The sequence below is a fragment of the Dermacentor andersoni genome, chromosome 1 (assembly GCF_023375885.2).
Source record: "Dermacentor andersoni chromosome 1, qqDerAnde1_hic_scaffold, whole genome shotgun sequence".
NCBI classification, from domain to species: Eukaryota; Metazoa; Arthropoda; class Arachnida; order Ixodida; family Ixodidae; genus Dermacentor; species Dermacentor andersoni.
Window position 1 is genome coordinate 54081512 of NC_092814.1, and position 26325 is coordinate 54107836.

A 26325-nucleotide genomic window follows, 5' to 3' on the forward strand; every position below is an offset into this window, starting at 1 on the left:
GCTCCGCCATTCTAGCACGATTTCAAAGCTTTCGCGCCACTCCTGTCAAACTCTAGGAAACGATTAATCGAACATGTCTAATCGATTAAGTCGACTAAATGAAATGTGGACATCGATGAAGATTATGGCGGGACACTTATAATCGATGAATCGTTCAGCGATATTACCAACCCTGCTTGACCACCTGGGGTTCTTTACGTGCCCCAATGCACGGGTGTTTTTGCATTTCGCCCCGATCGAAATGCAGTCCTCACGGTCGGGATTTGATCCCGCGACCCGGGCTTGCCAGCGCAACACAAAGCCACTACGACGGCGGGTACGTTTCGCGTTGTAGAGTTCTGTATCGTTGAGCAGGGCTCAGACGGAGGTCTCAGCAGCATTCCCTTGTATAAAGAAAAAAAAATGCAGATCCAACGCACTTTTGGATACCTCCAAGACTATGTGTACGATGTCGTGCGGGTCAACCAAAAATGCACCTGTACGACACGATGACCGCGCTAATTTTGGCGCAGATGCGAACAGCCGCGTTTGCGAAGCGTGCCAAACTATCATGAAGTAAACCGAAACTCGTAGCATCCTCGACAAACCGCACCGCCCTGGTGCACCGTTTCATGCACGGTTTCATCCTTGCGCCAGGGCGCCCCAGTGCGCACCGGAGCATTAAAAGGATGCTTGCACACGAACACCGAGACGCACTCGCAAGCCTGCACAGCTATTTCTGACATGGCTAAGACGATTTAATTAAGCCCTTGTTTCGGCCGACTGGCGCGTCCCGTGTACGAGACCTAACCTAAAGCTTTCACGCACCGTTCACACGCGCCGCTCATGACGTGGCAGTCGCGTCGTGCAGAGCCATTTCCAATTTACCCGCAAGACGTCTTTAAACGAAGCGCTCTGGACCTACAAATCCGTTGAACAGGTCACTTCGTTGTAAAGGTCGCGCACCGTACCGTTCCCAATATAGCAGGCGAAACACGTCCAGCAAAATAAAACGTTTATTTAACATGAATTCAAGAGATCCTGAGTGAAAGAAGTTGCTAATATTAGTCTGCACACTTCGTCTGACGGAATGTGCGAGCTACATACCTTATCTAGGCAAGAGCGCAGCTCACACATGCACGCACTCAGACACAAACACTCGCAACACCCCTGTTCACACAAGTGCTTGTGTGAAAGAAAACGAAGGAGGGAGGGGGGCTTTCTTGCGTGTTTGGTGTGTGCACGCTATTTGAAGTCTAGCAGATAAAAGAACGAAAAAAAAAAGAGTAGAACAACATAAACGCGGTCGTCGCTGAGAAAAACCATCTATCGCGAAAAAAAATTAGAAAGATGTGAATAACAAGTAGCACTAAGTTAATGAGCCAGAGAAATTCGTTTCTGGTATATGCTTTAGCGACTATGTGTTCTTCGTATACAAAAATACATAACTTTTTTTCCCGTCCTTTCTGACGAGGGTCGACAGCAATGTGACACAGCCATGATGGTCTTGATTGCATTTGCAGTTGCTCACCGTCAACAGGCTTGCGTAAGGTGAACTTTCCTTGAAGGTGTCCAATGCATATATCTGCGACGATTATGACAGCGTTTCACCAGCATCTATAGACCGCATTCGCTGCATGATCTCGTAAATATATACGCATGCGCTCTGAACAGTATCGGGAGTACCGCATGAAGCGAAATTGACTGCCAATGCCTATTTGTCGCCGTGTGTATAACGCTGCTAATATGTTCCAAAAGGACTTCTTCTTGGGCAAGTTGGTGCTTAGATTTAACTGTCTCCCTTTCTTCTGTCCCTTTTCCAGAAATGTATTTTGCGCCACAAAGTATACCTAGAAAAACGCTGCTAATGCACACGTAATTGCGCGAGCCATGCCTTTTTCTCGAAAGTGTATGCAAGCAATGAAAGCGGCGAACAGAGCCGCTTAGACGTATTTGTGCATCTAATGGGCCGCAGTTATTTGCAGAAACACTCGTTAGAGAGGCCCTGGCAGTCGAAATTAATATGAAGCCATCCACAAGAGCCGCCTCCCAGAGCCTGTGTTGTTTTGCGACGTTGAACCCCAGCGAACAATCGAACCGTGCCAGTTCTCTAACGTTCAAGTCCACGCAGGGAATACGCACACGGGAAACGTGCAATGAACTGAACTGCGCCGAAAAAGGACCCTCGCCAGAAGCGGTGTCGAGAGACGATGCCGCAGCCAGCAACACAATTTCGATACCCTACAACGGTGTTCCATATATGCTTCCACGTCGTCACTTACCCTTCTCGAGCTGGTAGCTTCAGGGGTATGTATAGCCCAGATCCATTCATGGCGACAGCGTTATTTTTCTTTCGGGAGGGTGAACACAGTATCCAGAGGCCTGACGTCGTAGTTCTCACGGCACGCAACACACAAATGCAGCGGCACGAATCACAGATGCGCAGAACGAGCGTGCAATGATCGCAATCCGGGTGACGAACAACGCGGGCCCAAGCAGCGGGTACGGCAATATTACGACCACGCACACACAGAAATACTACGTAAGCGCAGCTGCCGCCCCCCTCTCGATGGCAACGTCGGCCTGCCGTAATTGTGACGTCATAGTTGCGAATTGAATTCTGGGGTTTCATGCGCGAAAACCACGACTATGAGGCACGCCGTAGTGGGGGCTCCGGATTAATTTCGACCACCCAGGGATACTTAACGTGCCCCCAATGCACGAGACACGGGCGTTTTTGTATTTCGCCATCGAAATGCGGCCGCTTCGGCCGGGATTTGATCCCGCGGCCTCGTACTTAGCAGCGCAACACCATAGCCGCTAAGCCACCGCGGCGGATAGAGAGAGAGAGAAAAGTTAAAATAAGGAAGATGAAGAGGTCGGCCTGAGAAGTTTCTCTGGTCTGCTACTCCACAGCTGGGCTAACGCGTTAGGGAGAGACTGAGAACGGAAGAGGGAGAAATGAGGTGACGATGCAAAACTATGCAGTGAATGTTATGCAACAGTCTAATGTGCGGTATATATACACCGTGTACAGTTCCTAAAGAAGCACGACACCTGCTGTCTTCAGCTTATTCCAGACTAATAAGAGTTATACGGCTTCCGCATATCTATACGCGAATGTGTTTTATATACAGGGTACACTGATCAAGCATAAGAGCACATTATGCGTATACTCGGTACCGGGATGACAATACACGAGCAACTTTACACAGCACGGGCTGTCAAAAAAAGAAAAGAAAAAAAAAGGAAAACGCACTTGATTGGCGAGGAGGAACGTAGCCTCGAACCAGCGCGCCACGCCGCTCTCCTCCTCGCACTGGTACGTGCGGATTATTCCGTTTTCTCCCAGCGGTAGCTTGCAATGGTAGTGGTTTAATTGCGAATTAGTGCGATTCTCACGTGTTCCGTCTGGGATTTCGGCGATGTCAGATGACTCAAGGTCGTCGGGCTACCACTCTGCTGTATTCGGCTGCAAACATAACTTTCGGAAGCAAGCGTGAAGTGCATCTTCAGCCGCGGCGACCTCGTGGAAACCGCCGCTGCGATAGCAGAGAAGCGTCCGCTTTATATTGCCGTCAGCATAACAGAAAGGGCTTGATGCTATCGCGTGTAGGTTCGGAAGGTTTTGTTCCCAGTGAGCGCTCGGCGACGAACTCGGAACTCGGTACTCATGATCAAACTGTGATATGAAAGAAAGGCGCGTATTCGAGTCGCTCAACTATTGCGAATGGATGAAGTTATAACTCTTTTTCGTGCACGCACATTAAAATTATTCTGTTCAAACGTGTTTTAAGAGTATCACACTTGGAAACCAACGTTCTGGTCGAATTTGACCGAGGACGTATTATGAAAACATTACGTGCCGACTAAGAAATGAAGGTGTGTTCTTTTCCATTCTGTCACCAAAGCCAGCGCTAGTACACATGGGCTCTTCCGTGCTTCCGAATCTCGCCGGCAAATTGTCGACGCCGCTCATCGCGCGCTGTTGCAGAAAATAAAGTTTCTGTTGCAGAGAGTAGTTCGTTTTTCAGCTCTCTCGAGTAGGCGAGGTGACCTTGCACGTACAGGCGCCATTCGAGACCTAAGAGCGCATAATATTTCAACGCGTCGCGTGCGTCTGGTTGAACGTGGCATATTCGCGTCCACTGTCATCAGCTCATTCTATCCATGTACACAGCCCTTTAGATCGAGGTATTTTACAGTTCTTTATTTTATAAAGCTTGAGTTTAGAAAATCGTAACATGAGAAATTTTAGGAGCATGAAAGCTAGCAAAACATGTTTCCTCAGAGCTTCGCAGTTAGCTGCACTCTAAGAAAAGTTTGCACCCTTTGAAGTACCCCTTCTGCCACACAACGATAATCGTCATCTGCCATGATGAGTTTCCTTTCTTGAAAACGCCGCGCCCGCTACTTTCCTGTCGGGAATGCTATCATGCTGATAACGCGCATGCCGTTCGTTACTGGAAAGTACCGGGCTCACAGCGTTAAAGAAAGAAAACGCATCAAGGCAGATGACGATTATCGTTGTGTGGCAGAAGGGGCACTCCAAAGGGTGTAAACTGTGTGTCATGCGCGGCACAGCGCATGACACATGGAGACACCTCTGATTGTTATCCCCTGAGCGATACCTTAATAGAGTTCAAGGCTAGACATACAATAATGACACATTGCATGTATACGTTACGTATTGACAATGTTCAGACTCGACTCGCCTCCTATTTCGATCGTGGGCAGAGCTGCGGGAGCGCTTCTAGGCACGTCGCCGTTAGATATTGCGGCTATATCGAAGCTAAAAGCTTAGTGACGACACACTAAGACGTTTCCCAAGCCAAACAACTTGTTGACACCTCTCGGGAAAGCGCGAAAACTTTCCACTCGTCGTCAACAGCACGTTCGCCGTGCAGCCTCCAGCGCGATCCCGCATACCAGCATGGCGCCGGACGATAGACGGCGCAGTGATCGCAAAATGGCGGCGGTTAGAGCGCTTCAAGTATCTGAACCGCTGTCCTAGCAACAGGCGTTTTCACTTTTCACGCCGGCGAGAAGGATTTGCAAGGCACTAATTAACCGCAGGCAGGCCTCGATCTATGCATATATGTGGTGCTCGCCAGAGTGGCGGAACGAAATGTTTTTCGCTCTTTTAGTTTTGTTCCGCTGAAAAATGTTCCGTTCCGGTTCTGCTCTGGAACGAAACGAAAAAAAAAAAAAAAACAGAAAAAGAAAATGATCCGTAACAGTTTTTCTTTGCATGCAAAATTTTTCGAAGCAGGATAACGATAAAAACACAGTATTTATTGTTCTTAATAATTGAATTCGGAAATGATGCTCAGTGTCTTCAGTTAAGGTAACAAAGCGTTGTAGTCATAGAAAACGAAACGATGAGCTCTTCAGCGCGCAATCCCTGGGTTTGCCACGATGCCGATCTGATAGTGCACCGAGCGGCAGGCTTAGATTGGTGGAGCCCTCGACCGGCTATCGCTCGTACTATCCCTGCCAGAGATATGCGCTAATGCTGATGTTGCCTGACGTCTGTTGTTTCGGATTGCCGACTTTCCAGTTGAACCGAAAACCTATAAAAAAATATTTCGGATTCACTCCGAAACGAAATAATCAATCACGTTTCGGTCACGTTTTCGTTCCGGTCAAAAATATAGTTTCTTTTTTCGTTTTTGTCTTAGTTCCGTTCCGACGCACTGGGTGCTCCTATACGGCTGATAACGCAAGCGTACACTGTGAACACGATTACTCATATACAGGTCACATTTTAACAATCACAGGCAACCATGTACCGCTCTTTTGCATTAAAAAATGGCAACAGAAGCGCCGGCTTTGTTTTCTGTTAGGTCTTAAACTATTCACCTAAAATATTAAGGCCGACACTAAGGGACCGGTCTATTGGTTTTGCATAAGCAGCCCCTTGTGCTACAACGGCACTTTCGCTTCGCAACTCCAGTACACATATATGCCGTCTGGGGGCTTGATCGCGTATATCCCTAGCGCTCACGACTACATATACGCATAAAACAAATTGTGGTTTTAGGTGTCAATGCTGCAGTGGAAGACTCCGCATTAATTTCGATCACCTGGAACTCCATAACGTGCACCTAAATCTATGTACACGAGAGTTCTTGCAGTTCGCCCCTCCGAAATGCGGCCGGGATCCAACCCGCGACATAGAGCAAGTTATATGCACCCGCCCCCCCTCCGGGTGGTGCATATAATCATATTGTCTAAATTTAGCAGGTTCGCTTTTGTTGGTGCAAGTGGACTAGCCAGCCTATAGCACAGAGATCACTGCATCAGGCGATCACAACCGTCTGAGCAGATGTCCTCACATATTTCTCTTCTCGATAATTCGCTTTCGCTGAGCGGCTTTGTTATCCCGATTCTGCTGTCGCGCAAGAACGCGCTTGCGATATCAGATAAAAGCATAACCTTGAACGTTGTCGTTCATTCCGGAAAGACGGGCCTGTCGCTTGTAGGCACGTTTTAGAATTAATCATCACGAGCGCATATAAAAGATTCGGCAAACCTTGCACAAAAGCGGCTAGACGCAAACAGAGGAACTCGATTCGACGACCGCACCTGTCGCTGCATGCCTAAGCACAAGTTCGCCCAAGAAAATTTACAGTTTATTCCCAGTTTCAGCCGTTTCAGCCTGTTCGCCGTTACGGCTACGTTGCAATATGGCGTTTCCGCGCCATTGTCCAGGGTGCGCTTGCACATTCACGCACGAAACACAAATCGAGCACTGGGTTGGCATCGGCTATCATTTGGCTAGCAAATGCACACATCGAGCACTTCTCCGGGCAAATGCGGGTGTAAAATATGGAGGAAATGAATCAGCTGCACGCAATGTGAAGAGCGGTTTCTAAGAGTGGTTTACTCCTCGGCGAAAAAAGAATGGTGAGAACATGCACAGATTGAACATGTGAGAATATGTACCCTTTGTCGCATTTTTTGGACACAAGCATCAAGAATGCGGCGATTCTAAACTTGTAGGCTCGTAAATGCTTTCGTGCTGCAACTTGAGCGCCTGAAAAAGACAGGAAGCATCAGGTACGGAACCATGCGCGTCACATTGGCCGCGGGACTACCTCGTTGCCGACGCTTGTCCATCCAGGCACGAGGTACCTGGCGAACACCTCCATGCACTTTGCGTCGTCTTTCAGGAAGGGTCGCACGAGCTCTGCGAAACGAAAGACGGGTGCCGAGAACGCTCGCGTCACGTGCGCGGTCATTCGCTCACCCGAAAGTGGCGGCTTGTGCGAGTGCACGCAGGACGGTACCGAAACGAACACCTTGTCTCGAGGGATGGACACCGACGACGGGCCGCCGAATACTACGAACTCGTAGGGTTTCTTGTGCGGGCAGTCGAACGGTCGAACCGGCTCGCCGTGCTTGGTTACCTGCACACACATGTCTACGCACACACACGTCTCGGAAAGAACGCCGTGGCGTGCGTACCTTCACCCAATACCACGTAGCCAAGTACGTCAGGCCCCACGACGGCAGCAGCTCGCGCGCCACGAACCGGAGGTGTCCCCCGTTGGCGGTGCACCACACGGCCACCAGGCAGCCTCGCGGGGATGCGAGTCGCGGCAGCGGCAGCGCCGATAGCAGCTCGTCGCGCGGGAGCGTGGAGTACGCGCGCTTTCGCCGAGCCGATTTATTCTCCCAGGGCGGGTCGAGTAAGACAAAGTCGTATGAACCTGCAAATGACCACGTCGCGAGCACCAGTTTACTTGAACTGCGAATGCACACAACGCGCGCCACGGGTTGCCACAATTTCGCGTGCCGACCCTGTCTCTTCCTGCTCCCGTGTGCGTCCACTCGATTCGCCCGTTTTTTTTTTTTTTTTTTTTTTTTTTCTCATTGCGCTTGAATGTTTAACCGCGTTACGGGCTTCATGCAAGGGCGAAAACGCATTTAACGTGCACGGTAATGGCGGCTCGGCGAAAAGAAAAAAAAAAAAAAAGGGGGGGGGGTAGAAGCAGAACACGCTCCGGTGCAGTGAGTACATGCGATCCGCGTCATGTGGCTATAGGTGTGTGCTGCCAGGGGCTCTCGGTCATCACGTTATTCATACGACGCCGGACTAAACAATTCAGGCGCATTCCAGCTACCTCACTGCAAGGCCGCACAAAAATGATCCTGTGGTGACCAAATTACCAAAACGACCCATGTGGCGTCGAATGCTGCGGGTCATTCTTCAACATACCAGAGTATCACGGCAAGCAGCTAAGTATAAGCTTTTGACGAGAATACCAAGTCCAGAAATCGGAGAAGGGGTAAGGCGGGCATACACGGACACAACAGAAGTAGACGCCACGAACGCTGACTCGTGTTCGTGTTGTCCACTTCTCTCCTCTTGTGTCCGTGTCTGCACGCCTTAAGGCCAGAATACATGGAGCGAACTTTCACGACGGAGTTCGGGCGGCAGAAAATCTGCCGCGGCGCGACGCCGTATGTTCGTCGGGCTGCGCTACATGGAGCGAAGACAGGCCGGCCGCCGCCGGCGAGTCGCTGCGTTGTTATCAGTGTGGCTAGACGAGGCAAATGCGCTGTCGTGAAACACATGACAAAAAAAAAAAAACTTTAACGGCAATTATTATCGCTTTTGAATTACGGAACACTCTAAAAACGCGTAAAATTTTGTTTAGAAATGATTTATAGTCTTTTTTATGTGTTTGAGACATTCATGTGCCGATGTAGTTTAAAGAAAGCGGCGATGCTATGCGTTGTGGCAACACTGGGCGGGTAAACAACTTTCGGCTCCTCCGACTCCGCGGCTCTGTTCTGTGGCTCAACGCGCGCGCGGCCGAAGCAAGCAGACCCGAAAGTAACGCACGTGAGCTTGTCTAACCATGGCTGTTATTGTTAAATTCCAGCCGCGCCGCTTTGGATGCCATGAATACGAAAAGCGGGGGACCGGCGTGAACGATAGAGCGGGATCGAGATACGCGGGGAAGCCTAGCCGGAAGTCGGGGTGGATAGTGAGACCTGATTGGCTCGCTTTGGGGCGCTGCTCGTTTGCCGCTTCCGGTATCGTCGCCGCCCGACGAACTTTTCTGCACCGGCTGGATCGGCGGCGAACGACGTTTTCTCCGCCGCCGCGCGTACGCCGCCGGACGTCGAACGCCGACTATTCGTCGCATATTCGCTCCATGTATTCTGGCCTTTACCCCTTCTTTGCATTACGAATCCTTACCAACATGTCGTCACTAAGCTAAAAGCTTAGTGACGACACGCTAAGACGTTTCCCAAGCCAAACAACTTGTTGACACCTCTCAGGAAAGCGCGAAAACTTGCCACTCGTCGTCAGCAGCAAGTTCGCCGTGCACCCTCCAGCGCGATCCCACATACCAGCATGGCGCCTTCAACATACCAGAGTATCACGGCAAGCAGCTAAGTATAAGCTTTTGACGAGAATACCAAGTCCAGAAATCAGAGAAGGGGTGAGGGGGGCAGACACGGACACAACAGAAGTAAACACGAACGCAGACTCGTGTTCGTGTTGTCCACTTCTCTCCTCTTGTGTCCGTATCTGCACGCCTTACCCCTTCTTTGCATTACGAATCCTTACCAACTAGCTCAGCCTTCCGTCGTTCAGAAATCAGTATTGCACAAATCAGATCCAACCACGACAGAGCTGTCCAGGCGACAACACTCTCGAATGCAAGCAGTTAATTTCAAAACCAACAAAGGCACACTGGCGGATACAGAGAAGCGGAGTTGGGGGGGGGGGGTCTGCACTGACCCCCACGCCTTCCCCTCGAGATGCTACCCTGTCACAGGCCCCCATTACACCACATTATGGAACCCTGATTTGCGAATTTTAATTTAACGAAGAAACTACGAACTGTCTTGAAGTGCACTAATGCACTAGAACCCCGCTATACAGTGAGACGGCGGCGATCGTGTCAGATGTTCACAAATGTTTTACTCAACAAGTTGAGCCAGTACGACGGCACGGACGCAGAAAAAACTGTTCCGGTTAATCGGCGCTAATCAACTCCAATAATACACGACGGTACATCCAGGGTTCAAGGAATCGTGCAAAATGGTTATCGATGGCAACCTAACCGAAAATCCAAACGCTGAACCTCTGTGCAGCTAATACCGAAAGCTTGACTCGCGTAGTTATTACGAGGGATACACGTGCAGAAATAATGCGACATCTGTTAAGGACCGACGATTACGCCTAATACTGACCCCACGGTACATCTCTCGCCAAGCAAATCGAGTAGTTGCAGGGGAGCCCACCTGTGAGGAACGGTCCCAGGTCGCGTACGTCACCGATCTGCGCTCGCGCGTTGGCGGGAAGCCACACTGGTTGGCCACGGAACTGGACGAGCCTGCAGCAGTGTTGGGGATGACGTAGCAGGTTACGCGACGAAAACCAGAACGACATGATCGTTTAAATGGATTTAGTAACCTTATCAGCTTTCCCGGCCCTGTTCAGCATTGCCATGAAGGGGTGAACCGCGACGCTCGTCATTTAAAGGTGCGCCAGAAGTGTGTCGAGCAAGCTGCTTTGTCCCTGGGCCACAACGACGTCAGAAGCAGCTTTAAATGACTGCCTCGCTTTTCGTACTGAGACCGCAAATGGCGCGTGCGCGCGTGTATATCTAAGGAAAACGTACGGGAAATGGAAAACGTACGCATAATGGCAATTACGATGCGGCTGTGCTGCTGTGACGCCTTTTTTTTAATGTGCTTCTTACCGCTCCCTTTCCATTCCAATGAACGTGCCAGTATCTAGCATCAACAAGTTCATAGACCAAACCGCCATAACATTAACCGCCATAACATTAGCCGGGCAGCGAGTGCGGGCGAGCGTCTCAGTGCGCGTTTTCTGCTACTTGTCGACCATATCCCAGTCCCAGCGCCGTAGCAGAAATCTTCCTCGCGTCTGTGCTTGTTGCATACCCGAGTTGTAGCCGATGGCTGTTTGCCGGTTCTAAGTTTCGCGAGCCAAGCTTCACGCAGCTTCTTGTCCTGCGACCACGTGTGAATAAGGCTGATACCGGGCGCCGTTGCGTACGTCCGGCACTGCGGCACCGAGCAGTAGCCTACCACGCTGCACGCCTCCAAAGACAGCCACTACCTATTACAGTGCTTTCAAATGCTGTCACGCAGACACCCAAGGCGGTGTCAGCCTTACCACTTAATCAGAACCGTAGCGCAGGTGGGACTTTAAACTTTCGTTTTCATCTTGCTTCAGCGCTTCCGAAGCAGCCGACGCGGCCGCTGTGTCCACGTGATCCCTCATGCCACGTCACGCCGACGGTGGAGCCAGCTTTTCCAGTAGTGGAGCTCGCCTCCAAAATAGACGCCGGAGAGGCGGGCTGCTGATTAATTGCGATCAGATGTATTCTACGAGCGTGAGTCAATGTCTTTGCCCCTATCTTTTATTAGCCAAGAAGACGGTACCTATAGGTAATTACAAATATACGTACTATTCTACCTAGCTTACACTATTTTTCCACATAGTCCCCACACCGGTTCAGACATTTGTCCCATCACAGCACTAAATTTGGGCTGCCCCTGTGGTAGAATTCGTCCGGCTGACTGTGGAACCACCGTCGGACTTGACGGCCTTTTGCGAACTCACAACGCCACCACCTCACACTTCTCAAAGCGAGACACCTTTCACCATACGTGGGCTGCATTTCCCCGCGAATTTCGATTGGCGTTCGTTCCTTGCTCCACAGAAAACGAATGACAATTCGTTGCTCGTACACCGTGGACGTGTGAAGCACAACCGCCATATTCAACAACTGACAGCAGCGCCATGCCACGGAGCTACCCGCAGATAAGGCCAGGCCGGCCCAAGAAAGGTCCACCGCTGGGAATGGGTATGTTGACTTCGCATTTACAGCCGTAATCTGGCTAAACAAAAATAGGGGCAAAGACTTTCTATTCACACTGGTATAACGTGCATCTAAATGTAAGTACACGAGCGTTTGCAGTCTGCCCTGATAGGAATGCCGCTGCCGCAGCAGGGAGTCGAACCCGCGAGCACGTGCTAAGCAGCAATATAATGTAGCTATATACTGAGTCACCACGGCAAGTGGCAAGGCTGCCTGTTTGAATGCTCGCGTTAATACAAGCGAGGGAGGAAAAAAAAAATGGACCTGGAGATGCCTTAATGGACAAACAAGAAATGAAATTAAAAAAAAAAAAACTGAGTTTAAAAAGAAACACACACACGATGAATCCCCATAAGCAAAGTTTCTGAAACCCTATTGCGAACTTTTTTTTTTTTTTTGCTTGTCTCCGTTGTTTGTCATTTCCCTACTTTTCTTCCGGAGGATGGATGGATGGAAGGTAGGAGCGTCCCCTTTGAAACGGGGTGATGGTAGTTGCCACCATGCTCAGATTTTTATTTTGCCTTTTATTTTTATCTGTGTTGCGTGTTGTTGAATTTCTCGATTTTCTTTAAATACGTCTTCCTACCCTTTTAACCTTATGTCACCTCTCTGCTTTTGAGCCACCAATCCTCCAATCGCCTTTTGCTAGTTTCCGCCGCATATTTATTTACATGACTATTATTATCTCTGAACCCTAGGGCCTCAGGAAGGGTGACTGTGGCCGCATCGACTTCGGGCTTGATACCATCACATTTTAGTATGAGGTGTTCCATTGTTTCTACAAATTTACCACACACAGTACATGCGTCTTCTTCTTCGTTAAATTTCTTTTTATAGCTCCGCGTTCTAAGACATCCTGATCTAGCTTCAAAGAGTAGGGCACTGCCTCTTGAGTTATCATAAAACGCTTCCTTCCTGATCTACTGTTTCCAGTATCGATATAGTTCCACACTATGCTTCTTTTCCATTGAATTTATCCAATTTTTGCCTTCCGCGTTTTTAACCTGTCGTTTAATGCTCTGTCTTTCTTCATCCTCGTGTCTGGCATACTTACTGGTTAGCTTCCTAGTTCTTTTCCGCCATTGTGAGTCAACGCTCTTTCTGTATATGTATTTAAATACGTTAGCTGCCCACCTGTTATCGTCCACCGAGGAGGAAGCACAACGCGCGCCACCTGGCGGGGCATAGCCCCCTAGCGAGCGGCGCACGAAGCGCACCTTGCACGCCCTCTCCGGTGCTGACGTCAGAGTGTGTAACGAGCGCGCACCCAGGTGAGCGCCGGGAGAGAAGCGAGAGAGGAGGGAGTGACGTCCCATTCGCTCTGCTAGGCTGATGTTCAGTCTACGTCAGGCAACTGTTTTCTATTAATTAGCCGGTTAAATATCACGCCACGTCATAAAGCTACAACACAAGAAATAAGGATATGTGGGAAATTAAAACATTTCGAACAACATATGGGCTACAAACGTTAGAACACCGGCTTCCACAACTTCTTAATGACCTGTTGAGACAGGATATAACACTTCAATATGCCACATTTCAGACACTCTTGGCTTACTTTCTTTCCTAAACCTTTTCTTGTTATTTCTTTATGCAACTAAAGCCAAATCGTTTTACAGAAGTATGGTGTTACTCGGTGTTATTTCTGTTTTTTCTGTTAAAGTGCCTTTGCCATGTCATTGCATTGTGTAAACCATTAAAAGCCTTCTTTTTTTTTTTAAGTTATGTACCAGATGCAGCCTTTATGTAATAGGTTTATATATTGCTCTGTAGTGTAATGTGACCGCCGTGGGCAGTGCTTCTTTTTGTGTATTTTCTTTTTTCTGACTTTGTATGCTACTGCCAAATAAGGGGGGCCGTTGCTCTGTCAAGCTGTTGAAAGACAGCTTTTACTTCGGTCCCCCTGCATCATCATGTATGACGTGATGGTCGAAATAAACTTACTTACTATTACTTCTGCTTTCTACTTCCGGGTTTCCAGGAATTTTGTCGAAGTCGTGCTCACGTGGCGGGTCTCTAAAGTCTACGAGTCTGTGTTTTGGTGTGCGCTAATCAGTGATTTCTAATTAGTACGAATTATTTCAGACACTTCGGTAACTGAACTTGTAACTAAACTTATGCTCTGATATCATAGCTATAATGAAACCCATGAATTTTGTTCTGTACTATATTTTTTTTCTGATTTATCTTGAATTTCGTCCCCGGTCGTCTCAGGAGGTGAACCGGTAGTGCTGCGCAAGAAACAAGAGTGTCACTCGATGTTTGTGCCACTCAAAAAGCGAGAGCAGCTGGATGACGTATGTACATAACTTGTTTTGATAATAACGCTGCATTCTTAGCATGCACGCTTATCGCAGATCACGCCTTCGCAGTTGAACACGCTTGCGTCTTCGCAAATTCACCACACTTTTTAAGGCGAAAGCCTTAAGTGGCTCATACCCCCGATGGCCTTGAAGAAAATTATGGGGTTTTACGTGCCAAAACCACTTTCTGATTATGAGGCACGCCGTAGTGGAGGACTCCGGAAATTTCCACCACCTGGGGTTCTTTAATGTGCACCTAAATCTAAGTACACGGGTGTACACGAGTATACGGGTGCATGCGGCCGCCGTGGCTGGGATTCGATCCCGCGACGGTGGCCTTGAAGAAAAACGCATCGTCCGGTCCAATGGTACAAAGACTATCATCATCAGCAATAGCTCATCCCTTTCGTAACGCAGAAGCTACAAACACTCACGAAAGTGAAGCATACAGTACATACATTCATTGGAATCACGCATACAACGTGCAGAAACGCGGCGTCTGGTCGTACAAGCGCTCAGCAAAGTGAAGCAAACAGTGCATACATTCGTTGAAATCACGCATGCAACATATAGAACAGCCTACGTTTCAATCCCATGCTGACAGGATGCAACGTAAAGTCGAAGAGAAACGTCGTTGGCGCGAGCCTGACCCCACTTTATACGAGCGCGCGACCCGCCGTGGTTGCTCAGTGGCTATGGTGTTGGGCTGCTGAGCACGAGGTCGCGGGATCGAATCCCGGCCACGGCGGCCGCATTTCGATGGAGGCAAAATGCGAAAACACCCGTGTACTTAGATTTAGGTGCACGTTAAAGAACCCCAGGTAGTCGAAATTTGCGGAGTCCTCCACTACGGCGTGCCTCATAATCAGAAAGTGGTTTTGGCACGTAAAACCCCATAATTAAAAAAAAAAAAATACGAGCGCACGAAGCCGCAGCTAAGCGTCGAAAACGAGCCGAAGAAACCGAACTGCGAAAGCAGCAACGCGACGGTGCGAGACGGCCCATGACCAAGTGTGCATCAGGCTTTCGCGTTCACGTGTGACAGGAGTGTAACATGCTGCCGAACTTTCCCTATTTTCCTTCTTTCTTTCTTCTTTTTTATTTCATGCTGCGATGCGCACTACACGAAGTGCGCTCCTGCCGGAAATGGCTAGGTGCAGTGAGCTCCCTGAGTACAGTGTACTAGATTCACTAGTGCACTATACCCCTGAGGTTCTATTCTCGACACGTATGACGGCTGCATGGCCGCCATTATCCGTCCTGTTGACTCCCTGATTGGCTGTCGAAAGCTCACGTGTCTTGAAATTTGTGCCGGGAAACGAACGTTTTGCAAATACAATTTTGCGTTTGCATCAAGATGACGAAACGTGACGTGAAGCTGCAAATTTTATCGACTAATACATTTTTCTGGACGTTAGCGCTTTAAAAAGAAAGTGAGCGGTAGCGTACAGAAGCCAGTGCAATGCATCTGCAATTTCGCGAATATGTAGTGGCGATCCAAGATAGGCGCCATGTCAGCTTGCTGATTGGCTGAAGCACGGAGGAAGGAAACTAAGGAGAGGCCCTGACGTCACTCTTTGTGAAGCAAAAGTGAAGCCGGAATTTGGCGTTGCTCATGGCGATGCTCCGCCTTTTGGGCCACCCTCCTCGCTTGTTTACATCTTTCGCGAAACCACGCCGCGCTGCGCGTGGTGTCGCGCGCGGAGCGCTCGCGCTCGCGCAACATCTGGCAGAGCACTGTGCAGGTAACACAGCGCAACAAGACACGGTGACTAACGCAAACCCGCCCACTCAGCGCCTTTGCCGCGGCCCGAAACCTACCAGAGCAACGTGCACGTGTGAGCGCTCAAAACCATAACAACGCCGCCATTGTGGCCCAAAAGGCGTGGCCATACAACAGAAAAAATAAAAAGCAGCAAAAAAATGAGAACCTACTACGTCATTTCCGCCACACTTTTCTCCTAGCGCGCGGAGGGGGTAGGGCCTCTCCTTAGTTTCCTTCCTCCGTGGGCTGAAGGAATATGCCGTGAGGGCCGTCACAGGAAGCGCCGTTTCGTAAACGTCAATTTGACGTTGCGTGACGTTGCGCTGGGCCGCCATTGCAGATATTTTCCGCCATAATTTGTGGTGCGACGAGCCGCGCGAATGCTAATGAGCAGCCTACACTCTAAGAAGAGTTTACACCCTTTGGAGTGCCCCTTCTGCCACACAACAATAATCGTCATCTGCCTTGATGCGTTTCCTTTCTTTAACGCTGCGAGCCCGGAACTTTCCAGTAACGAACGGCATGCGCGTTATCAGCATGATAGCATTCCCGACAGGAAAGTAGTGGGCGCGGCGTTTTCAAGAAAGGAAACGCACCAAGGCAGATGACGATTATCGTTGTGTGGCAGAAGGGGCAATCCAAAGGGTGGAACTTTGCCTAAGAGTGTAGAGTGTATGCAACGGCGGCCGAGAGGATTGCGTATCGCCATATTTCCCCCGTCGTTTGGCGCCATGAAATTATTTTGTTCATAACGCGTGCTCATAGTATTAGGCATTAAGCAGAAATACACTTCAAAGGGTGCAAACTTTTGGTAGAGTGTAGCGATGACGAGGCCTACACTCTAAAAGAAGTTTACACCTTTTGGGGTGTATTTGCCACACAACGATAATCGTCATTTGCCTTGCTTGCGTTTCCTTTCTTGAAAACGCCGCGCCCGCTACTTTCCTGTCGGGAATGCTATGTCACGCTGATAACGCGCATGCCGTTCGTTACTGGAAAGTACCAGGCTCGCAGCGTTAAAGAAAGGAAATGCGGACAAGACAGATGACATTTATCGTTGTGTGGCAAGATACGACTCAAAGGCTGTAAACTTTTCTTAGAGTGTAGAACGTGCGCTCATCCCCACTGGTAGGTCGCGTATGTTGTCTCAAGGTAGAAAACAAGCGCGTTGGCGCCCAACATACGATGACTCATTCCGTTTCCCGGGCACACGTATCCTAGCTATTTTTACTGAGGAAAATTGTTTCGCTTTATCAAGAACGTTAGGTTCAGTGCCTTCATTTGAGTTTCTTAGGCAAAATGTCAAGTTTGTGTCACGTTACGAAAGCAAAATGGGGCCACCAGCGCCATTTTGTGCGCGTCGCGCCTACGTCACGTCTCGAAAAAAAAAAAAAGGTAGAATGTCCAGAATAGAACCCCTGATTGGATGGATGGATGTTATGAGCGTCCCTTTTGGAACGGGGAAGTGGGTTGCGCCACCAAGCTCTTGCTACACTCTAAGAACAGTTTACACCCTTTGGCTTGCCCCTTCTGCCACACAACGATAATCGTCATCTGCCTTGATGCGTTTCCTTTCTTTAACGCTGCGAGCCCGAAACTTTCCCGTAACGAACGGCACGCGCGTTATCAGAAGGGGCACTCCAAAGGGTGTAAACTGTTCTATGCTGATAACGCGCGTGCCGTTCGTTACTGCAAAGTTCCGGGCTCGCAGCGTTAAAGAAAGGAAACGCATCAAGGCAGATGACGATTATCGTTGTGTGGCAGAAGGGGCAAGCCAAAGGGTGTAAACTGTTCTTAGAGTGTATTATACTGCCTAATTTCCTACCTAGGTTAAAAAAGAAAAAGAGAGAAAAAAGAAGAAACCCACGATGAATTCCCATAACCAAAATTTCTGACCCCTTATTTTGAACTTTGTTTTTGTACGTCTCCGTTTTTTGTCGTTTCCCTACTTTTCTTCCACAAATCTTCCAATCACCTCTTACTAATCTCTAGTGCGGACATGTTTGCTTTCTCCCTGCTCTCGCTGAACACAAGGGCTTCAAGGAGGCCAGTGGTGCCTAAATCGACCGCTGGGATCTTCACATCCTACTAAAACATGTTCCATCGTTTCCCTAGCTTTACCGCAGCAAGCACACGCTTCTTCGTTCTTATATATCGCTTTATAGGTGCGTGTTCTAAGGCATCCTGATCTCGCTTCAAAAAGCAACGAGCTTCGCTTTGAGTTATCATAAATTGTTTCTTTCCTGATTTCGTATTTTATTCTTAAGTAGTTACTCATGGCAGGTTTCTTTTCCATTGCCGCCACCCATGAGATTATTTCAGCCTCTCTGACTTTGCATTTGACGTTCTTCGTTGCTGTGTTGCTCATCCTACAGGCCGCATACTTGTTGGTAATCTTCCTAGTTCTTTCCCTCCACTGAGAATCAATGTTTTTCCTGTTTCCTGAGATTAAAACAATGATGCAGCGCCACTAGGGAATGGCGATTCTCCCACTGGTGAACGGTATTATTATTATTTTTTTTAGCAAGTGTTAGCATGGAGATTAAGGTTGGTGTAAGGTTCGGTTAAAAATAAGTTGGGGTTAATTCGGTTAAAACGAAATATTACTCCCGGATTGGGTGCGCGAATTATAAAGGTCTAAACCAGACTCGGGAATTCTCGGCGAGTGTACGCTTCGACAGGCAGACTACTGTACTACAGTGAACTGTAACTGCACGGCTGAAATGACAAGCCTTACATGGGATGTGGCAGCCACCGTTTATAGAAAAGCTTTATAAACAGTGGTGGCAGCATCGTCGTGGGACACCTGTGCGCCATACACCCAGCCATTTCCTCCGGCAGGGGCGCACTCCGTAGTGCGCATAGCATCGTCCCTTTCTTTCTTTCTTTTAAAGGGACACTAAAGGTTACCAGAAAGTCAAGTTAAAGTGATAAAGCAATGCTCTAGAACGTCTAAGGCGTCAATATAATCGCGAACAGAGCTTCAGTAACCGAGAAATTGAGGTAAATTCACGACACGATTTGAGACCCCCCAGCCACATTCCGGTACTAGCCCGATGATGAAAGCACTCCTCATCATAATTTATGTCACTAGTACTCAACTACTCGTATTAAAAAGATCACTTCATTAGATTATAAGACGGAAGAAAATGCAACTTGTCTACTTCTATTCGGTTATAAGAAAAAAATAACATTTTGACGTTACCCTTGAGTAGGATGGGTGATCGAAAGGTTTCGTTTTCGCTCGACTTCGCGCCGCGCGCGCTTTGGAGTTTCAGTTGTTTCTTTATCGCGTCGTGCTGCGGTGGTCTTGCTGGCTCGCGAAACTTGCATTTGGAACAAGCAGCGAGAATGCCACGTCCATGTGTTGTCGTGGGATGCGCGAACGGTCCGTGGAACTTGGCCAAGGGCAGTTGCAGCGGCGAATCCAACGTTACTTATCACTGTGTGCCAACGAGTGAACCTCTCCGTTCGAAGTGGTTAAGTGCCGTACCTCTGCCACAACGCGCTGGCAAAGAGCTGAAAAATCACGTAATGTGCTCGCTGCACTTTCGTCCAGAGGATTACGAGCTCAACGCCGACTTACTGAAGTCGCGTAAAGTGCTTTTCAAAGCAGGCCGTCGTCGTAGTAGTACGCAACGACGCCGGCAGCGCGAGCCCTCAACAGCCCGACACGTTCATCAGTGCTTAAATCGCTGAACTCGAGCCCAGCATCGCGAGCTAATGTGTCGTTGTCAGGGTCATCCACTGCAACGAGCGTCGAAGTTGGCGTCATAAAATAAAGAACCAGCTTATCGTCGTGCGCTTTCCCTTCCGCTAGCCACCATAGTTCCGCTTCCGCGCTGCTGTCGGCTCTGTCTTGGCTCTGTTTCTGGCCGCGCGTTTGCGTTTTGTGCAGAAAATCCGTAGCGCCGTCTGCGGGAGCCGTTTTACTCACCGACGGCGCAACGTCACTGTGAGACCATGACGTCAATACTCCTCGATCGGAGGGCGGGTGATTTGAACTGCGCTAGAGGTACGCGGACGCTTCAGAACGCATTTTCTCTTAAAGTAAGTCTCTTCTTCGCACGAAACAAGCGTTTCGAGGTTTCTGGGATGGTATTTCAACAATCCACGTTGACTTAATGTTAACCTGTAGTGTCCCTCAAAGGGGGGGGGGGGGGGGGGGGGTTACTGTTGCGCTTGATTCTTTTCGTTCGCAGCTTCGGCTTCCCATGCTGAGGCACCCATAGAGAAGGAAGGGGCACGTGCCTGGCGTGTGGCACCGTGCAGCGGACTCCCATCGGCGAAGGCGGGCGGGCACCGGCCACAGAGGCGGCCGCCAGGACATCGGCGGCTGCAGCCCGTGCTCCGCGGTTGTTTTCGAGCACCTCTCGGTCGCTGGCCGGCCCGGGTTCTAGGTGGCCCGCGTCCAGGGCCACCCGCACGATTTGGTCACTCGCCTCCGCTATCCAGCTGCAAGACTGGCGTGTGCACGATGGTTAGGCGCGATGTGGCTGTACGTGCATGGCCTACCAATGATTTTGCCCTGCCCGTTCTCCAAAAGTTGACATGCATCAATTTCTGCAAGCCCGGTGTTTCATTTTTTTTCCCAACCTGCAACGGAAGGCAAGCTTGACTCATTTAAGCGCCGCAGTGCTCAATAGCGCCAGCCTCATTCACGGCCAGCCGTGTGGTGTACCATACTTTCTCAGAAAACATGGTTGTACAATTCTTGTGTCAGTGCGTGCTGCAGAATTTCCAAAGGCTCGTTAAAGCTAGCTTCTAGAACATTATCGCAAGGTTATAATCTTTCATAACCAACTTGGCTATGAAAGCTACCATTGTTGCCATCGCCGATTGTCATCAGGTGAATATCGCGAGAGGCGCAGAGATGATGAGGTTACGATGACATAAAGCGGCATGCCTGTCAGCTGTGCCCTTTACCAATAACCACCGGCCTTAGCGGAATAAAGAGGATCAGTTAAGCCCTGAAAAAACTTCCAACGGTGTCTACAGGGTCCTGAATATTTCGCTGCGCGGGTTCAGAAAAAGGTTTTCCGCTCATCGCTACACTGTTCTTGATCAAATTTTGCAGAACAATCGCATTTCGGCGTCGACTTTGTTTAGTATAACACTTGGCACAGTTAATTGCTTGGTTTTCAAGAAAAAAAATGCTAATCTACCTGCGCTTATAGAAATGTTAGCTGCTGCCGCGACAGCGCAAGCATAAACTTGTGTCGCCGCCTGCCAGCAGCTGCAGAAAGCAGCGTTTCAGGCAGGCCAGTCGCATGTTTCAGAAGCGGGCAACCCGCGGCAGACCTCCCTGAAACGCTGCTTTCTGCAGCTGACGGCATGAGCCGATACAAGTTTATGCTTGCGCTGTCGCGGCAGCAGCTTACATTTCTATAAGCGCACGTAAATTTGCATTTTTTTCCTTAAAAACCAGGCAATTAACTGTGCCAAGCGTTATACTAAACGAAGTCGACACCAAAATGCGATCGTTCTGCAAAATTTGAGCAAGAACAGTGCAGCGGTGAGCGCAAAATATTTTTTAGAACGCGCGCAGTGAAATATTCAGGACCCTTATGTTGTGGCTTGCGTGGTGCTGCTACAAAAGACACAGAAGCACCTATATAGATTCCCTTCCTGATTGCACTGCGCAAATTGTGTCATGATAGGAGCGAGAAGGCAGAACAGTGTAGGGTGATTCCGATGCATGAGATATTTCGCTATGGCTTCTACATCGATTCTGAGCCAGCCGCAACGGTTTGATGTCTTTAGGACGGACTCTTAGCTGTACGATGTCGCATATTACATTCGGTTACAGTAAACGTACGTCAAAAACGTCGCTCTTACGGATATGGTTCGTTTACAAAGCCAATGAAAGCTTAATGCCGAGACAGTGCACCGCCGTAATGTGCTAGAGATAAGGAATAAAATGTTTGTTCTGTTAAAATTCTTTTTTTTTTTTAATTCGTTGGGAGCAGTGACACCAACCAAAATCTTGAGAATGCAAATTCTATCATCGGTGGAGCCTAGACTTGGCCTCAATCAAAAGTGTATGAACGCACACGCTACGTGACTTGCTTTGTTTACGTCGCATCTAAATGTTATAGTAAAAACAAACATTATTAAGGAACGTTCCCAGAAAACACACGCAAGCGAGCAGACACACACACATTCACGAACAAGCACACGCACTGACAGCTTCCTTACCTTAACGAAATCGGTCAAAGGAGCACCATCTGAACTTCGCCGCTTTCGTTTCTGAAAAGCAAGTAAGGTCCAGTACGGTTCCGTTTCTGTAACTCGGACACCACCGTAACGACACATTCTTGATTGTTAAGAGAATGACCAACCGGTATACTCACCCTGCGCTCTGTACCCGCGGCCAGCTTCTCTGCAGCTGAGTCCATTCTCATGGGAGTTCTGATATCAAATAAAGCGTCTTTGAGTTTCAAAGAAATAACATCACCCAGTTCAGAGCGCTGGCAGTTGCTGTACCAGTTTTCTACAAGCTTGTTGTGCGATATGAAGCTGCCACGATCACAATCCAACAAAACCGCCATGAGCGAAACTGGCGTGACTTGGATTGGATGAATTAGGCTTGCGATGTAAACACGATGGCCATAGCGATTGCACCTGCCAGCCATGAATAAACGAAACAAATACACTTTCGTCTCCGGTGCACTGACACGGAAAGCAAGCGGTAATTATTTCCGCCAAAGTACACACTTGAATGGCATGAGGCTATCTGAGTTAACGGACGCCGTTTGCAGTTTCTCGGGCACCGACAGAACAACGGCTCGAGCCACTTCGTTTTCGGTTGGAGCAGCTGTCGTCGCGATACACTGCCGCGATGCTTCCCTCCGCTGCCGTCGCCACAGGTGTTTATATATATATATCTATATCATATATATATATATATATATATATATATATATATATATATATATATATATATATATATATATATATATATATATATATATATATATATATATATATGATCACCAACCTTTAATTAATATGACTGGTCTCTTCATGTTTGTTCTGCTTCAAAACCGCTCCGCCTAGACGCAGACATGAAGGTAGAACGTGTATCGTATGGTGATGCTGGCACCCTGAATTTTCGTGTCACTTCCGAAACGCACACCACGGCCGCCGCTTTTCGTCAACTGTGACGATACAACAGTGTAGGCGAAATTAATGTCAATTTTCTTGATAGCTGCCGGCAAGAACACGATTTGAAAAGGACTGACGGAAGTGCACATCTGCGCAATATACAAGGGCTATCACAAGGATATAGCGCGGAATTTTGAGCAACAAAGTGGAGTGACAGTGAGCGCACCTACACTGTAACATCCCCCGCTTTCACACAATACATCACTACATAACAAATATATAATGTCGGCTCCTGAGTATCTCTAAAGCTCGAATACGTGTTAATGGCATAGCATGCATGAGTTTCTTCTATTTCTTATATTTTGCCTAACCCTTTCTCGGGCAACTGGGTATGTGTTGCGGTGTATATATATGTTTAATCCTGACGCAAGGGGTACAGATGCCCGAAATGTATTTACACGTGTCGCACTTCCCTCTCCACACACCTCTCCTCACCATTATTTCCTCAAAAAACATCAAACATCGTTTTCGTCCTTGTGACGTCGACGTCTCACATCGTGCGCCAGCATGAATGCCGTTTGCATTTCGGCATATATAGCTTGTGAGCGTTGTAGGGCATGCGTTAACATTACGTGAAATTAAAGTTGGAACATACGCGCTGCATAATCACTGCACGTGATTGCACGTCGCGTCGAATGTAGCTGTACATCATTAATTAACCGCTTCACGAACGCACGGCTTCCCATAGATTCGAACGAGTGCTTTGCATCTGCACAATTTTCTGCGGCGCGAAATGTGGTGTTGACACAACTTTTGGGAGCTTGTTTTGCTAACTGCGGTATATGTGAGCCGTCGTACAGTGTGCGCAGGTCGTTTTAGCCGTCGCTCCGAGTTGTGCAACGGGGCGCAGAATAATTCGCGCGGAAGCAGTGCTGCCGTCGAATGTATTGGCGCTTGCTTTTCGTAGCAACAGGCATGTAGTTGTGTCGTATGCGGCACTAGAATATTTATTTATTTACTTGAGGCGAGTGGATGCATACGAAAGAAGTGTCAGACCCCCAGACTGGTGACTTCGTCTCTCTCTCTCTCTCTCTCTCTCTCTCTCTCTCTCTCTATATATATATATATATATATATATATATATATATATATATATATATATATATATATATATATATATATGGGAAAATAAGTACAGAAAAAAATACTGAAGAGGAAGCTTTAGCTCGGGGCTGCTATCTAAATACATGGGAAAGGAGAGATCCTTTTTCTCGGCAACCACTGCAACAAATTTGATGAGGTTTGCTGCATTTAAAAGAAAAAGGTTCAAATCTAGTGGCTGTTGGTTGCGAACTTTTGATTTGTGTTGTCAATATTTGATTAAAAAATTGGCAAAATTCGCAAATTATCAGAAAACGACACTATCATGTTTACAAATCTGTAACTCATCAATGAAAAAGGATATTATGATTATGTAAATTGCACCTAATAGTACGTCTAAAGCAGACAAAATTTATATGTTACACATGGCTGTCAAAAAACGAGAAATATGCGAATAGAGCTTTTGCAAAACCCTTGTAAACGATGTAGCACATTCGCGTAAGATATAGATTGACATAGCAAATTTGTCCTCTTTGGATGGCCTAGCGGTTGCGGTTTACAGAAATGCGATAGCTCTTCTAGGTGCAGATCTAACTTTTTGTAAACTTCGTGGTTCTACGTTTTTGAAACTTACAAATGTTTGAAAATTCATTTTAGAAGATTCTGGCCCAAAGTCAAAACTGCGCTTCCTACAGTCACCAGAATTTAACTTTCTTTCTCAAGTGCAACAAATTTCATTAAAATCGGCCCAGTGGTTATGTCAGAAAAGCGTTTCTGCTTTTTACATGCATTTGAAAAGGCGGCATCGGAGTTGGGCCCGAGCTAAAGCTTCCTTCTTATATACGGCAGAACAGGGCTGCTGTAATAAAACAGAGAACAATTACTAGCCGATGGGAAAAACAATGGCTTAATTTGTTGTGGCAGCTGAGATAAATTCAAGAAAGAATACAAAAGAAAAACAAATTCAAGAGAGAAACAAATATAACGAACAAGTAAACATAACTATGCACTTGTGCAGTATAAATTGCTGAAACCGAATCTACCAAGAACACGAGAACCCATACCGTTACTCAGGGGTAATATAATTAAAAATATTCTTCTCACATTTTCCGAATTGTTAGTCAGGATTTGTTTCATTCCATTTTGGGAATGAAGCAATTCCGATGCGAGACTGTGCGGCAGCGGGGGATCACCTCGATCCCGTCTCTACGCGTGATGAGATGCATGTGGGCTCAGTGTGTCTCTCATTACAAGACTCATATTGAAAAAAAAGAAAAAAGAGCGTAAGATGCGATACCTTTCTGCATAACGAAAGGGGTGTCAGTGAGTTGTTTTTCATTTGCGCTGTATACGCTGGACGAACGGTTATAGTCATTAAGAATAAAATGTGCAGCGCGATGTTGAACAGCCTCAGCGTCATGGAAGAGCGTTTTGGCATGAGGGTCCCATATCGATAATGCGCATTTAAGTTTAGAGAGAACAACGGGTTTATACAGCGATAACGTTAATGTGTGCATGCAGGCGCCATGGAATAAAAAATCTATATGTACCCGAGCATACGATGACGAAAGTGACATGCGTACTCTATAGGAAAGACATCAAGTAATTTTAATTATGGGGTTTTACGTGCCAAAACCACTTTCTGATTATGAGGCACGCCGTAGTGGGGGACTCCGGAAATTTGGACCACCTGAGGTTCTTTAACGTGCACCTAAATCTAAGCACACGGGTGTTTTCGCATTTCGCCCCCATCGAAATGCGGCCGCCGTGGCCGGGATTCGATCCCGCGACCTCGTGCTCAGCAGCCCAACACCATAGCCACTGAGCAACCACGGCGGGTGACATCAAGTAAGGGCACGCAGTTAATTGCGGACGCTCGGACATATTCACTGGCTCGTGACTATAATATGTATAAGGCCTATTATGCGCAAAGAGCGTTTTCATTTTTTTACTTTTTGCATTGTTTCATTCATGGGCAGAACGTGCACACGCTATCCGATTTTTATATCTTACAGTGCGCTTTGCTTGCGGCTGGTTTGTCTGCGTAATATGCCTGAAAAATAATTTTCGAGAATGAACCTGTGATGGAATGTCTTGTTCTGTATCTTAGTATTTTATTTGTTATCTTGTAGCGAATTTGTCACCATTTGTATACTGTTGTTAGACCCGACGTACAGGTTACATCATGTTT

The 26325-nt window shown here is 47.9% G+C and overlaps 1 protein-coding gene across 1 annotated transcript in view; it reads right to left on the bottom strand.

Annotated features, from left to right (window-relative positions):
* LOC126545527 (uncharacterized) overlaps window positions 1–22477 on the bottom strand; it is a 52645-nt gene extending 30168 nt beyond the window's left edge. Inside the window, exons 1-7 of the mRNA XM_055061495.2 lie at window positions 22280–22477; window positions 22125–22175; window positions 20178–20389; window positions 10249–10340; window positions 7232–7694; window positions 7080–7171; window positions 6928–7018 (exon numbers count right to left, since the gene is read on the bottom strand). Coding sequence (XP_054917470.1) covers window positions 6928–7018; window positions 7080–7171; window positions 7232–7694; window positions 10249–10340; window positions 20178–20389; window positions 22125–22175; window positions 22280–22477 — 1199 coding nt within the window. The remainder of the gene's footprint in view (window positions 1–6927; window positions 7019–7079; window positions 7172–7231; window positions 7695–10248; window positions 10341–20177; window positions 20390–22124; window positions 22176–22279) is intronic.
* Between the last annotated feature and the right edge of the window lie 3848 nt (window positions 22478–26325).